The sequence below is a fragment of the Mytilus trossulus genome, chromosome 8, assembly GCF_036588685.1.
Source record: "Mytilus trossulus isolate FHL-02 chromosome 8, PNRI_Mtr1.1.1.hap1, whole genome shotgun sequence".
Classification (NCBI taxonomy): Eukaryota; Metazoa; Mollusca; class Bivalvia; order Mytilida; family Mytilidae; genus Mytilus; species Mytilus trossulus.
In genome coordinates this window covers 46,117,802-46,134,158 of record NC_086380.1, presented here as the reverse complement: position 1 = coordinate 46,134,158, position 16,357 = coordinate 46,117,802, and the positions used below count along the sequence as shown (strand labels likewise).

Here is a 16,357-nt window from a genome sequence, read left to right as displayed (position 1 = left end):
TTCATTTTGGTATGACACTTTACTTTGACTTTTTGTTCCCAGTCGCAGGTACTTCAGAAATCTATTGTTGTTCAATTGCTGAGTTGTATTGAATTGTTTTTAACCCTATTTGTTTCAGATATATTTTTATTGATTTTGATGAAAAATATGCAGTCATTTCTATTTAAAATTCTGATTTCTGTCATTTGATTCTCATTAAAAAAAAAAAAAAAAGTTAAATTAAATATTAATGAAAAAACCCCATTCAATTTGAAATTGGAAGCTAGGTTTTGTTTTTAATTTGTAATGTATATGTTAGCGGCAATAAGTGAAATTAGGCATTAAGCTTAAATCCTAGGCAATAAGCTAACGCCTAAGCAGTAAGTATATTGCCTCAATGATGTTAGGCATTAGTCTTAAATCCTAGGATTTAAGCTTAAATCCTGAAAAATGTGTGCAGACATTAAGCTTAATGCCTAAAATGTAAATGCGAGTAAATAAAAGACATTTATTCATTTTTAAATTAAAATACACTTGTTACATAATAACATTATGATAACTGTGGCCTGTTTATCGAAACTGTCCTAAGATTAGTGCTATAAGATATTCTTAGGACAGAAAATATGATCTAGTTAGGATCGACTTACAACTTACAAGTTTAAAGATTTCTACCAGTTTAATTAATGAAATTTATTTAAAGAATAACACAAATGAAACCAGATGCTCCGCAGGGCGTAGCTTTATACGACCGCAGAGGTTAAACCCTGAACGGTTGGGGCAAGTATGGACACAACATTCAAGCTGGATTCAGCTTTAAATTTGGATTGTGATTAAATAGTTGACACAGCATAGGTTTCTGACACAGAATGAATGTGTTCTAATGAAATTAAAATTTTTGTTTTCTCTTAGAGCAATTCACTATGATGTTGAATATTATTCCTCTCAAAAAAATGTTTGAAGAAATTTTCTTTTTATTTATGAAATTTCAAATGAGAAAATTGAACCCAATTTTTTTAATTCACATCCCCCTTTCCCTTATTCCAAAACTAATCTCAATTAAAATTTCTAATGGAGTTTGCAACAATTACTACTCATTTAAATACATCATAAAATATTAAGATGTAAAAAAACTGCTTGTTATCACTGAATGGTAAAGATTATTTTAATTTATCAGTTGGTAGTAAAAAGTGAATATAAATTGTATATTGTATATATAACAAAGATTTAAGTTGATTCTGGACAAAGAAAGATAACTCCAAATAAAAAAATTCTTACAATTAGATATTTCTTGCTTACTATTCTGGACAAAGAAAGATAACTCTAATTAAAAACAAAATTGCTATTTCACAATATTTTGCAATAAGATATTTCTTGCCATTGCGCAATACTGTGCAATTGAAAAGACTTGCTATTGCACAAAACTTAATATAATAATTTTAGATCCTGATTTGGACCAACTTGAAAACTGGGCCCAGAATCAAAAATCTAAGTACATGTTTGGATTCAGCACATCAAAGAACCCAACCGATTCATTTTTTGTCAAAATCAAACGAAGTTTAATTTTGGACCCTTTGGACCTTAATGTCGACCAATTTGAAAACGGGACCAAAGGTTAAGAATCTACATACACAGTTAGATTCGGCATATCAAAGAACCCCAATTATTTAATTTTTGATGAAATCAAACAATGTTTAATTTTGGACCCTTTGGGCCTCTTATTCCTAAACTGTTGGGACCAAAACTCCCAAAATCATTACCAGCCTTCCTTTTATGGTCATAAACCTTGTGTTTAAATTTCATAGATTTCTATTTACTTATACTAAAGTTATGGTGCGAAAACCAAGAAAAATGCTTATTTGGGTCCCTTTTTGGCCCTTAATTCCTAAATTGTTGGGACCTAAACTCCCAAAATCAATATCAACCTTCCTTTTGTGGTCATAAACATTGTGTTTAAATTTCATTATTTACTATTTACTTAAACTAAAGTTATTGTGCGAAAACCAAGAATAATGCTTATTTGAGCCCTTTTTTGGCCCCCAATTCCTACACTATTGAAACCAAAACTCCCAAAATCAATCCCAACATTTCTTTTGTGGTCATAAACCTTGTGTCAAAATTTCATAGATTTCTATTTACTTAAACTGAAGTTATAGAGCGAAAACCAAGAAAATGCTTATTTGGGCCCTTTTTGGCCCTTAATTCCTAAAATGTTGGGACCAAAACTCCCAAAATCAATACCAACCTTCCTTTTGTGGTCATAAACCTTGTGATAAAATTTTATAGATTTATATTCACTTTTACTAAAGTTAGAGTGCGAAAACTAAAAGAATTCGGACGACGACGACGCCAACGTGATAGCAATATACGACGAAAATTTTTTCAAAATTTGCGGTCGTATAAAAATCTTACTATAGTATATATTTGTGTTAACAATTTGAAAATTACTAATAAATTTTCATAAATTTATACATGTATCTAACAACTCTTTTACATTCCATTTTTTTTTAAAATTAATAAATTAATTTTTTTTTTAAATTAATAAAGAAATACATTCATTTAATTTATATCTTTAATTGTAAGTATGTTAAAAAAAAACCTCTCTCATGTTTCTTCCACTGCATGATAATACCCATGCACTCCTGAAGTGTTTCTTTAGATCAGGCAATCCGGGACTTTCTATAAGTACTAAGTAAAGTAAAGAAAGTCACCAAGGGAATGTATTCAAAATTTGACACATTTATCATTAATATACTAAATAGTATATGAAATAAAAATAAAACAAAAGAATTTATTTTAATTAAGATCTATCAGCATACACATATTTGTGTATCATATGTGGCAATGAATGCATGCTGGCTTACTTATCATACAAACAGATGTTGTTGGACCTGATCTACCACAGCGCCACCTGGAATTAAGTGGGGATAATCTTCACCAATGTCTCTCATTGTAATGTAATCAATTACATTTTATAAGCAAAGTAATTGTAATTTAATCGATTACATTTCGAAGTAATCGACCCCATCCCCGACAGATACACCTGGACCCCAACCCTTACCATATTACCCCTGGTCTAGAAATGAAGAAAATATATATAACTCCAGTCATGCTTTAGTGGTTCTTTATTATACCAAAAGAGGGTGGGGACGGACAACAGTATTTCAACATACGTCCCGTAAGCAGGTGTATAAAAACTACCTTGACCAAAAATTGAACCTGAAGGGGGACAGAAGAAAAGAGACTGAAACATAATGCCCATAGAAAATTGTTTTCATAAAAATCACAAATACATTCTTTTGTCGATAAAATTACAAGAATGGTGTAAAATGTCTTTATTATAGATGCATTGCAAAAGACATTTATTTAGTCAAAGAGTCCAAATCCCATGTCATCATCAGACCCTGATTCTGGCTCAGGTTTCTTTTCTTCTTTCTTTGCTGAAATATCAAAAAAAGTCGAGATTAATTTTCAAATAAACTGAATTAACTTGATGTCTGACCTTTCTTTCATTACAAATAACTTCATTTCAAGTAAACACATGCATGTATTTCTGTGTCCTCAAAGATTGACATTTGTTAAACCCCAAAAAAATCTTTCATGAGTGCCTTACCCAATTTATCAACTTTTCTCACTTTATTTTTGGCCAACACTTGAAAACTACCACACAAATGGTCCAAAACCTGACATTTCTTTATACATTATTTTAAAGTAATATAAAGGAGGTAAATACAAGCATACCCACATTGTATGTTAAATGTTTTTGAATTACCTCCCTCACAGTTACACTACTTTTATATGGTCTTAAATTGTCCATTGACCAGAAAAAAACTAATTCCAAAAACATTTGAGCCATACCCCCCCCCCCCCCCCCCAAGTCAGTACTAACTATACATTCATTGTATGGAAACTTGTGGTATAATTTCAGAGAGATTCATACACTTAAACACAAGTTATTGTTTGAAACTACAAAAATGCTTATTTTGGGCCCCCTTTTTGAGCCGTAATTCTAAACTATTTGGACCATAACCCCTTATATCAATACTTACAATCCCTTCATGGAATGATTACTTGTGTTATAATTTCAGAGAGATTCATACACTTCAACAAAAGTTATGGTTTGAAAACTCTCCCCTTTTAGGCCCCTAATTTCTAAACTATTGGGACCATAACCTCCAAAAATCAATCCCAACCTTTCTTTTGTAGTAATGAACCTTCTGGTAAAATTTATAAAAATCCAATCACTAACACTTAAATTATTGTCATGAAACTAAATGTGTCTTCAGATGACGACGCAGACGACATGATAGCATTTTACAGTGCACAATTTTTTTTGCAGTCCATTAAAGGTTGTTGAAGATGATGAACCCCAAGTCTTGCATCTACTACTGTTGTGGGAAAACAAATCAAGACTTAAACACTGCATAGAAATGTGAATGTTGAAGAACAAAGCATTTCCACAGATCATAAATGTAATTACCTCCTCCTTTAGGTGCTTCAGCAGCAGCAGCGGCAGCAGGTGCAGCAGGTGCAGCAGCTCCTCCTGCAGGTACTGAGGCAAGCTTTTCTTGACCTGTTTAAAGAGAAATATTACTAATGACTTTACATACAAGGAACTATAGAAACAAATATTGGAAGAAATGACTTTCCAAACTTTTGCTACAAAATTGATATGTTATACTAAATTAGTCAATCTTGATTAATCTTTGGACTCACCCATTTCCAAAATGGCAAGTCCAGACAGATTTTCAGGAGTTCTGTCCGGGACTTGCTCACCTTACTGAGATCCCCGAGCAGAAAACAAGAAATCTAAATATGATTGCAATTTGACCTGCAATTTAAATATATTTTTTGCTGATACATTTAATCATTTTTTTTTACAAACTAGAGGCTCTAAATAGCCTGTGTCGCTCACCTTGGTCTTTGTGAATATTAAACAAAGGAAGCAGATGGATTCATGACAAAATTGTGTTTTTGTGATGGTGATATGTTTGTACATCTTACTTTACTGAACATTCTTGCTGCTTACTTGGCCCAGTAGTTTCTGTGGAAAATGTAACCGGTAGTAAAAATTTACAAATTTTATGAAAATTGTTAAAAATTGACTATAAAGGACAATTCCTTCTAAAGGGGTCAACTGACCATTTTGGTCCTGTTGACTTATTTGTAAATCTTACTTTGCTGAACATTATTGCTGTTTACAGTTTATCTTTATCTATAATAATATTCAAGATAATAACCAAAAACAGCAAAATTTCCCTAAAATTACCAATGCAGGGACAGCAAACCAACAACAGGTTTTCTGATTCATCTGAAAATTTCAGGGCAGATAGGACTTGCTCTAAATGCTTTGGTTTTTGAGTTATAAGCCAAAAACTGTGTTTTACCCCTATGTTCTATTTATAGCCATGGTGGCCATCTTGGTTGGTTTAGCAGGTCACGCCATACATTTTTTTAACTAGATACCCCAAAGATGATTGTGGCCAAGTTTGGATTAATTTAGCCCAGCAGTTTCAGAGGAGAAGATTTTTGTAAAAGATATATAAAATTTACGAAAAATGGTTAAAAATTGACTTTAAAGGGCAATAACTTCTAAAGGGGTCAACTGACCATTTTGGTCCTGCTGACTTATTTGTAAATTTTACTTTGCTGAACATTATTGCTGTTACAGTTTATCTTTATCTGTAATAATTTTCAAGATAATAACCAAAAACAGCAAAATTTCCCTAAAATTACCAATGCAGGGACAGCAAACCAACAACAGGTTTTCTGATTCATCTGAAAATTTCAGGGCAGATAGGACTTGCTCTAAATGCTTTGATTTTTGAGTTATAAGCCAAGCCAAAAACTGTGTTTTACCCCTATGTTCTATTTTTAGCCATGGTGGCCATCTTGGTTGGTTTGGCAGGTCACGCCATACATTTTTTAAACTAGATACCCCAAAGATGATTGTGGCCAAGTTTGGATTAATTTAGCCCAGCAGTTTCAGAGGAGAAGATTTTTGTAAAAGATATATAAAATTTACGAAAAAATGGTTAAAAATTGACTTTATCCCTTTCCTCCATAATGACGCTTTTTGACGCCACCCCCTTTACTCCATAATGACGCCTGTGTAGTACCTCAGTTGAAACACTTCGAATACAAAGTGTCTGCAGTTGACTTAATAAAGTTTGTATCCAATATGAAAAGGAATATCATAGGAATATTTGACTTAAATTTATTTGATGAAATAGTTGTTTTTCACAATGCTTTAATACTTCAAATCATAAGTTCAGCATTTTATCAAAAAAATCCTATGCGAATCAAGTATGCAAAAAAAAAAATTCAATGGAGGAAAGGGTTAAAGGGCAATAACTTCTAAAGGGGTCAATTGACCATTTTGGTCCTGTTGACTTATTTGTAAATTTTACTTTGCTGAACATTATTGCTGTTACAGTTTATCTTTATCTGTAATAATATTCAAGATAATAACCAAAAACTGAAAAATTTCCCTAAAATTACCAATTCAGGGGCAGCAACTCAACAACCGGTTGTCTGATTCATCTGAAAATTTCAGGGCAGACAGATCTTGACCTGATAAACAATTTTACCCAGTGTCAGATTTGCTCTAAATGCTTTGGTTTTTGAGTTATAAGCCAAAAACTGCATTTTAACCCTATGTTCCATTTTTAGCCATGGCGGCCATCTTGTTTTTAAACTAGATACCCCAATGATGATTGTTGCCAAGTTTGGTTTCATTTGACCCAGTAGTTTCAGAGGAGAAGATTTTTCTAAAAGTTAACGACGACGGACGCCAAGTGATGAGAAAAGATCACCTTGCCCTTTGGGCCAGGTGAGCTAAAAATGTTTTAAAAACTCTGACATGGTGTCGACTGGTTCAGAGGTTTTTTTTATAACCTAAATGCAAAGAATAACAAAAAGTACAACTATTGTATACCTTCTTTGATCAGGTCTTCAAGGTTTTTTCCTTTGAGTTCACTTATAATTTTCTTTATCTTATCAGCTTCAGCTTCAATTCCAACTGACCCAATAATCTTTTCAAGGTCACTGGCTGATGGATTTGCGTTTCCTCCTAGGGATGCAAGTAGGTAAGCTGCCACGTAACGCATCTGTGAAAAAAAATACAGATTCTTACATATTTTTTTTTACACACACAATAGCAGCAAATTTTAAGCACATTAATTATAATATATAAACCAGTCTGTGCCAAACTCCGTTGGTTTCATTTGGTCAGACAGTGTTGACATTTTTGTCTGAGGCTTAAATTAAAAAAATATTTGTTTGCAGTTTACCCATCAACCCTTGAAAATCTTTCTACTGTGAAAATGTTATTGCTTTTAATTTGCAGAAATTATTTTTAATACTTCTATAGATGTAATCAGAAACTCCAGGTAATTTCTAGAATTGTTTATAGCACTTCTATAAAGCATGCAAAACAAATCATTCATTAACTTGCTTGCTATATTTGTTTGGATGTTTGTAAACAAAAGGTAGGTAATCTATTTCAGTCCGTTTACTATTTACTGTAATTTGATTGGACAATAAACATTAAATTCATTTCATGTCAATTCTTATTGTGCAATCAAATCCAAGTATATACAACCAGATGCTCCGCAGGGCGTAGCTTTATACGACCGCAGAGGTTGAACCCTGAACGGTTGGGGCAAGTATGGACACAACATTCAAGCTGGATTCTGCTCTAAATTTGGATTGTGATTAAATAGTTGACACAGCATAGGTTTCTGACACAGAATGAATGTATTCAAATGAACTTAAAATTTTTGTTTTCTCTTAGAGCAATTCACTATGCTGTTGAATATTAATCCTCTCAAAAAAATGTTTGAAGAAATTTTCTTTTTATTCATGAAATTTCAAATGAGAAAAATTGAACCCAATTTTTTAATCACATCCCCCTTTCCCTTATTCCAAAACTAATTTCAATTAAAATATTCTAATGGAGTTTGCAACAATTACTACTCATTTAAATACATCATAAAATATTAAGATGTAAAATAACTGCTTGTTATCACTGAATGGTAAAGATTATTTAAATTTATCAGTTGGTAGTAAAAAGTGAATATACATTGTATATTGTATATAACAAAGATTTAAGTTGATTCTGGACAAAGAAAGATAACTCCAATTAAAAAAAATTCTTGCAGATATTTCTTGCTTACTATACTGCACAAAGAAAGATAACTCAAATTAAAAACAAAATTGCTATTTCACAATATTGTGAAATTTGATATTTCTTGCCATTGCACAATACTGTGCAATTGAAAAGACTTGCTATTGCACAATACTTAATATAATAATTTTAGATCCTGATTTGGACCAACTTGAAAACTGGGCCCATAATCAAAAATCTAAGTACATGTTTAGATTCAGCATATCAAAGAGGCCCAAGAATTTAATTTTTGTTAAAATCAGACTTAGTTTAATTTTGGACCCTTTGCACTTTAATTTAGACCAATTTTAAAACTGGACCAAAAATTAAGAATCTACATACACAGTTAGATTTGGCATATCAAAGAACCCCAATTATTCAATTTTTGATGAAATCAAACAATGTTTAATTTTGGACCTCGATTTGGGCCAACTTGAAAACTGGGCCAATAATCAAAAATCTAAGTACATTTTTAGATTCAGCATTTCAAAGAACCCCTAGGTTTCAATTTTTGTTAAAATCAAACTAAGTTTAATTTTGGACCCTTTGGACCTTAATGTAGACCAATTTGAAAACGAGACCAAAAATTAAGAATCTACTTACACAGTTAGATTCGGCATATTAAAGAACCCCAATTATTCAATTTTGATGAAATCAAACAAAGTTTAATTTTGGACCCTTTGGGCCCCTTTTTCCTTAACTGTTGGGACCAAAACTCCCAAAATTAATACCAACCTTCCTTTCATAGTCAAAAACCTTGTGTTTAAATTTCATAGATTTCTATTTACTTATACTAACGCTATGGTGCGAAAACCAAGAAAAATGCTTATTTGGGTCCCTTTTTGGCCCCTAATTCCTAAACTGTTGGGACCGAAACTTCCAAAATCAATACCAACCTTCCTTTTGTGGTCATGAACCTTGTGTTAAAATTTCATTGATTTCTATTCACTTTAACTAAAGTTATTGTGCGAAAACCAAGAATAATGCTTATTTGGGCCCTTTTTTTGGCCCCTAATTCCTAAACTGTTGAAACCAAAACTCCCAAAATCAATCCCAACCTTTCTTTTGTGGTCATAAACTTTGTGTCAAAATTTCATAGATTTCTATTAACTTAAACTAAAGTTATAGTGCGAAAACCAAGAAAATGCTTATTTGGGCCCTTTTTGGCCCCTAATTCCTAAAATGTTGGGACCAAAACTCCCAAAATCAATACCAGCCTTCCTTTTATGGTCATAAACCTTGTGTTAAAATTTCATAGATTTCCATTCACTTTTACTAAAGTTAGAGTGCGAAAACTAAAAGTATTCGGACGACGACGACGACGACGACGCCAACGTGATAGCAATATACGACGAAAATTTTTTCAAAATTTGCGGTCGTATAAAAATTCTTGCAGATATTTCTTTCTTACTATACTGGACAAAGAAAGATAACTCTTAATTAAAAAAAAATTTGCTATTTCACAATATTGTGAAATTAGATATTTCTTGCCATTGCACAATACTGTGCAATTGAAATGACTTGCTATTGCACAATACTTAATATAATAATTTTAGATCCTGATTTGGACCAACTTGAAAACTGGGCCCATAATCAAAAATCTAAGTACATGTTTAGATTCAGCATATCAAAGAGGCCCAAGAATTTAATTTTTGTTAAAATCAAACTTAGTTTAATTTTGGACCCTTTGCACTTTAATTTAGACCAATTTTAAAATTGGGCCAAAAATTAAGAATCTACATACACAGTTAGATTTGGCATATCAAAGAACCCCAATTATTCAATTTTTGATGAAATCAAACAATGTTTAATTTTGGACCTCGATTTGGGCCAACTTGAAAACTGGGCCAATAATCAAAAATCTAAGTACATTTTTAGATTCAGCATATCAAAGAACCCCAAGGTTTCAATTTTTGTTAAAATCAAACTAAGTTTAATTTTGGACCCTTTGGACCTTAATGTAGACCAATTTGAAAATGGGACCAAAAATTAAGAATCTACATACACAGTTAGATTCGGCATATTAAAGAACCCCAATTATTCAATTTTGATGAAATCAAACAAAGTTTAATTTTGGACCCTTTGGGCCCCTTTTTCCTTAACTGTTGGGACCAAAACTCCCAAAATCAATACCAACCTTCCTTTTATAGTCATAAACCTTATGTTTAAATTTCATAGATTTCTATTTACTTATACTAACGCTATGGTTCGAAAACCAAGAAAAATGCTTATTTGGGTCCCTTTTTGGCCCCTAATTCCTAAACTGTTGGGACGGAAACTCCCAAAATCAATACCAACCTTCCTTTTGTGGTCATAAACATTGTGTTTAAATTTCATTGATTTCTATTCACTTTAACTAAAGTTATTGTGCGAAAACCAAGAATAATGCTTATTTGGGCCCTTTTTTGGCCCCTAATTCCTAAACTGTTGAAACCAAACCTCCCAAAATCAATCCCAACCTTTCTTTTGTGGTCATAAACCTTGTGTCAAAATTTCATAGATTTCTATTAACTTAAACTAAAGTTATAGTGCGAAAACCAAGAAAATGCTTATTTGGGCCCTTTTTGGCCCCTAATTCCTAAAATGTTGGGACCAAAACTCCCAAAATCAATACCAGCCTTCCTTTTATGGTCATAAACCTTGTGTTAAAATTTCATAGATTTCTATTCACTTTTACTAAAGTTAGAGTGCGAAAACTAAAAGTATTCGGACGACGACGACGACGACGCCAACGTGATAGCAATATACGACGAAAATTTTTTCAAAATTTGCGGTCGTATAAAAACAGACTTAAACTAGCCCTTCCAATTGTTTGAAAACAACTGAGCAAACAATTTGATCAATGTTTTGTTTGCATGCTTTAATAGAAGAATTGTAAAAGGCTTGATCAATTACACATTTGAAGTTCATTTTTTTTACATTCTGTCTTGAAAGTGTTCATGGGACTGTTTATGATAATTAAGAACATGGAAATTGTTTACAGGTATCCATAAAGCATGATGTTGTCTTCTGTCAATTTTCAGACAAATAACCAACAAGAAAGTTTAATATATAGTAAACTGTACTGTCCAACTTAGTTTAAGATGGTCAAGTTTACTGATTAGATTCTAATATAAATTACAGTAGACTCTAGTCTCCACCTAATCGGATATCGGTAAAACGAATATATCGGCTATTGTAATATTATTTCAAAACACCAAACCCTTCCCTATATGGTTAATATTAATTTTATCGGGTAATCAAATATCTGATCAAAGAATATATTTGTTCGAATCCCTGCGCAATCAGATATTTTCGATGTTTTTCTGACAGGAAAAGGACCCAGAAATTGCAAATTTACAATCTTGCAGACAAGAAGATTTTGTTTTCACTGAATAAAAAGGAACTACATGTATATATTTCTTAATAAATTGTCGTCTTTATCTATCATCTTTCTTACTACATGTATGTGAATTTAGATGCCCTTATACATGTACTTCAAATGGTTAGAATTTACAAGACTCAGTTGACAAGATCAGTACCTTGCTGTTGGGAGAATTTAATAAAACTCTAAATGCTCAAGGAATCAGAAATATAATCTTAACAGAATGTACCTCCTTCTGAATAATTTATTGCAATGTAAATATAAATCACCTTTGACAAAAGAAATCTGACTTTTGTCAGAAATATTTTTTTCACAAGTGCAAAAGTAAACACATGTCATGGACGCCATATTGGATTTTATACAAATTTGCGAGGAAGCCTCTAGAACCATGACCTAAAAAAAAATAGTCTTCAGAAAACGTAAATTTTATGCCATCATATTTTATCAATAATGATTATTTTTCATAAATTTAAACTTGATTATTTAAAGAAATAAAATTATAACAAATACGATTTTAGATTAAAGATTCTACACAGACCTGCTTTAATCTACAAATGTACATGTATTTATAGCCAAATAAGTTTACCTGTATGAAAATGTAAATAATGGATCTAAATTTGTTTATTACACAAATAAAGACAAACTATGGATGGAAGATAATAATTCACATAAATATTTCAGGACATTTGAATTTTATGAAATAAATATAGGATTTAACAAGAGGCTGTCACAACGACAGCAAACCGGATTTATTAACATTTATTTGTGTCCTGGCAATATCACAAGAACCATTACTGATGAATGGTGAAAGTGAAAACCGTCAATATCAAATTTGACCTTCATTTCGTCATCAGTATCAACATATTAAAATTTTAAAAGCTTAGATTGAATGGTTCACAAGTAAATGCAACAACTTGAATATCACAAGAACCATTACCGATGATTGGTGAAAGTGAAAATCGTCAATATCAAATTTGACCTCTATTTATCACCAGTAACAACATAATGAAATTTGAAAAGCTTAGATTAAATGGTTTGTGAGTAAATGCAACAACGTGAATGGAAACACCATTTTACGATCTTTCAAGAACCATAACTCCTGAACGGTAAAAGTCAAAATTGTCATTATTGAACTTGACCTTCATTTTGTCGTCAGTAACAACATATTAAAATTTTAAAAGCTTTAGTTTTACGGTTCATGAGTTAATGCACGGACAACATTTGATTGCCGCCCGCCGAGCATCCCCAAATCAATAACCGACACTTTTGTCACAAAAATCCGGTTAATAATTTGCAGAGAGCCGTGGTGTAGTGCATCAGACTACTATTGGACTACTAACACAACGGTTCCTGGTTCGATTCACATCTGGGATGAAAATTACAGGAACTGAGCAAATGCAAATAAATTTAAGCTGATATTTTTTACAACATCATGGTGATGTAACTGATATAAATCACTCCATGAATCCTTCAGACCTTTCACATATTAAGCAATTGAAAGGGTTAGTAACATCCCAGGATTAGATCTATTTATAACTGCAGAATATTCAATGAATTTACATTCATCGTCTAATTTAATATATCGGATAATCGGATATTTATAGCTGACATTTTGGGTATCCGATTGGCCGGAGTCTACTGTATAGATCAAGATAACTGAAATCTTGAACAAATTGTTTAAATTGTAAATTTAATACAAACTTAATATTTAAATTATTTTAAATTAGACAGGTTATTTTAATCTGTTAATCTCCTGCACAAATGCAAGTTCAAGTTCAAGTTTTCGACATGGTTTAGTGAATTGAGAGATTTCCCTGAAGAGGAACACTGATGGGATTATGAAATTAGTTTAGTGTTAAAAGAAAATATTCACTGAATCAATTCATATAAGGTAGTTTTTATGAAATCTATAAAATTTAGTTTTTAGCATTATGAAATGATTGCTCAAATGAGGTACTGTTACTCATTTGGGGAATAGTTCCTCATTTGGCGGGTTATTCCCAACAAATTATAGTTATCCCGTACCATTGTAAACTCTTTCCACTTTACAAAAACTCGTACCACTGCTAACTCGTACCAACTTATTTAAATGCATTTAAATGGTGTTTTATGATGTATGTAATTTACTTTCACTCAATACCTCTCAAGTCTGTAAAATGTATATAATTTGAAAGAACAATGACCAATTTGTAGCTAATGGTCCCCGTCTATACCGTGGCAGATTTGCTTTGTTGTCTCCTTTGAAAAGACTTTTTGAAACTTTTACTGATAATTAATTTATTGAATTTAATTTTTAGTCATTCCAAAGTAATTTTTCATGAATAAATATCCTAGCAGTTAATCAAAATGATTTCCAAAACGAAATTCTTACTTTTTATAAATAGCAAGTTACAATGAAGTGTAACCGTTTCCTGTTCCCGAATTTTCCCGCCAAAAAGCACATGGCTTTCAACAATTGTAAACAAACCATTCAATTTGTGATCATGGATTACAGCATTAATTAATTTAATTTGGATATAGATATTCAACTTAAGGTACAGTTAAAGCAATGTTTTTTCTTTCTTCTGGATTATAACTACTTTGAAAGATCAGCTTACGAAATAAACCTTTTTAGAAAAAGACATTCGTATTTTTGTCTATAAAATCCAGTATAAAATTCAAGTAATTCAACATTAGTTTTATTAAGTTTACAAAAAATATTCATAATATTTTATATTTATTTGATGGTACGAGTTTGCAGTGGTACGACTTTCCAGTGTTACGAGTTAACATGGTACGAGTTTCCGTTGGTACGAGTTAACTTGCTTCCGTCTCTTCCATCCCCAACCTGTTCATATAAATTTAAAAAAGACTTTTTTTAAATTATTGTATTAATATAGTAAATATAATTTCTTGTCGTTATTTTTTTCTCCTTGTTGCTAATATTTAGCGAGACCGCAAATTAGTCAATTAGGCAGCAACCATTTGATTTTCTGGGAGGGCTATGTTTTTTTTCTGCGGCGAAAAACAATCTTTTTTTTTCTAAAAAAACTGGAAACAAACATAACCCCCACCCTCGACCCCCTAGTCCAAAATATTATGAAGTCTTGAAAGGCTATTATAAATATCGAAGTAAGGCGTCATAATTATTTGGACTAAGCCCCCCCCCCAGAAAATCAAATGGTTGCTGCCTTAGGCAGTCAGAGCTCAGACATAAACAAGTCTATTTTTGTTTTTGACTTAAATAAGTCAAAACATGTATTTATTATAAAAATGCAGTTTCAGTTTTAGACTTATCTAAGTCAGAAAATGACAGACTTGTTTAGGTCTATTTTTGTTGGTGAAAAAACTTAATGTTACTTTGTGGCCAAACTACACCACCTACATGTATGACAGCAAAAACCTGTATGAGAGTTCACAAGGACTTGAGCAATCTATATTTAATTATCTAATTGAACATCCTTTCTAAACACAGATGTTTTACCTCATTAAGTGTGATTCCAGGTGGTTGCATTGTAATTAGGTTAATTAACATTATCTCCGATTTTTTAGACTCTCATTCATATTTTTCTATAGAAGACAAAGTATTGGCTTTCAACAGGTTGGGCTCAAGTCATGAAACATGGGGTGGTCCCAGGTTTGTGGGATGAACACGTTTTTCTGGGGTCGAAAAAACCCACAAAACTGGGGTAAAAAACTTCGTTCATAGTTTACACATAAATTGTGAAAATGCGCACCATGTCAGCTGTTGTGGTAATTTTTATCCAACACGAACTTTTGTTTACGTTAAGTTGTTTGCCATTGCGATATATATTCTTTTGCGCAAGTCTCCGGATAAATGGGCTTCATAACCGGAAGTGTAAAAATCATGTCATTTATCAATAATATCATATCATTTCTTTACTTTCTAGACAAATTGTCTTTCTCACTAACTTTGTCGACTAACATTACTCCATCTTGAACAACAATGCATGACTTGACTTATTTATGTCTGAGCTCTGACTGTTAAGGGAATTTTTTTTCGTTACTTAAATAATTTTTAGATGAAAAAAGTAATATTCGAATACACTTTGTCCCGTTTCCCACGTTACACATATTTCAGACTAACGAAAACCAGGCCAGATCAGTTTCTAGACTTGCACGTGTTTCATAGCGAAAGGATGAAATATTTTACAACCACGTGGTCATCTAAAAATGTTATGGTAAAACTTTTTAGAAGAGCTGTGGTGTTTTAGAAATGCTAAAATGTGTAGAATTTTAAGTTTTCTCTTGACCTGAATGTTTTTGAGTTTGTTAAGAAGAAATATTCATGCATACTTTTAAGTCTTTCAGACACGAAACTGTGAACAACTTCTTTGATCAAAGTAAATGGTGAAAGGAAGAGCTTTGGTTTCTGGGTAATAAAGGAAACTTGGTACAACTAAAATCCAATACTGAATACATTAGTAAATAGAGTAGGAACGGACATTTTTACGCTTTTTTTTTAAGTAAGAAAGAAAGTAATTTTATTCAAAGGCGGATTTAGGGGTAGGTTGGTTATATAAGGAAGCACTAAAGCATGACGGAAGCAGCCCCCTCATAGGCAGTCAATGGGCCCTCATTTATGAAAAATTCTCAGTGGATCAGCCAGTGTTATTTAATGTTAACCCGAATCTTTCCGAGTCGTTATCATTATTTTCCACTGATGTTTGATTTCCCCGCGTGCACTCATATAATTTGGGAATAAATCAACAACAAATAAAAAACAAAAAATACGCAAAACCAGAGACATATAGGCTAATACATTACATGTATTATATGTCTTTGCCAAAACAAAACAAAAACCTTTCTGTATCATGCTGTATCTGTAGTGGTACGTGTAGAATCCTGTT

At 32.0% G+C, this 16,357-nt stretch overlaps 1 protein-coding gene across 1 annotated transcript; it reads right to left on the bottom strand.

The window, feature by feature from the left end:
- Positions 1-3,296: 3,296 nt before the first annotated feature.
- Positions 3,297-15,915, bottom strand: LOC134681029 (large ribosomal subunit protein P2-like). Its single transcript, XM_063540403.1, has 4 exons — positions 15,804-15,915; positions 6,914-7,085; positions 4,457-4,549; positions 3,297-3,416 (listed from the first exon to the last, which is right to left on the bottom strand). The coding sequence occupies exons 2-4, from the start codon at positions 7,083-7,085 to the stop codon at positions 3,343-3,345; spliced, it is 339 nt and encodes a 112-aa protein (XP_063396473.1). The 5' UTR covers positions 15,804-15,915; the 3' UTR covers positions 3,297-3,342.
- Between the last annotated feature and the right edge of the window lie 442 nt (positions 15,916-16,357).

What these genes read in the sequence shown, in the direction of transcription:
- LOC134681029 (XM_063540403.1), bottom strand. Translation starts at nt 7,085, where the DNA reads ATGCGTTACGTGGCAGCTTACCTACTTGCATCCCTAGGAGGAAACGCA. An exon ending in TGAAGACCTGATCAAAGAAG is followed by an intron (nt 4,550 to 6,913) that starts GTATACAATAGT and finishes CTCTTTAAACAG; the next exon opens with GTCAAGAAAAGCTTGCCTCA. An exon ending in TGAAGCACCTAAAGGAGGAG is followed by an intron (nt 3,417 to 4,456) that starts GTAATTACATTT and finishes TTGATATTTCAG; the next exon opens with CAAAGAAAGAAGAAAAGAAA.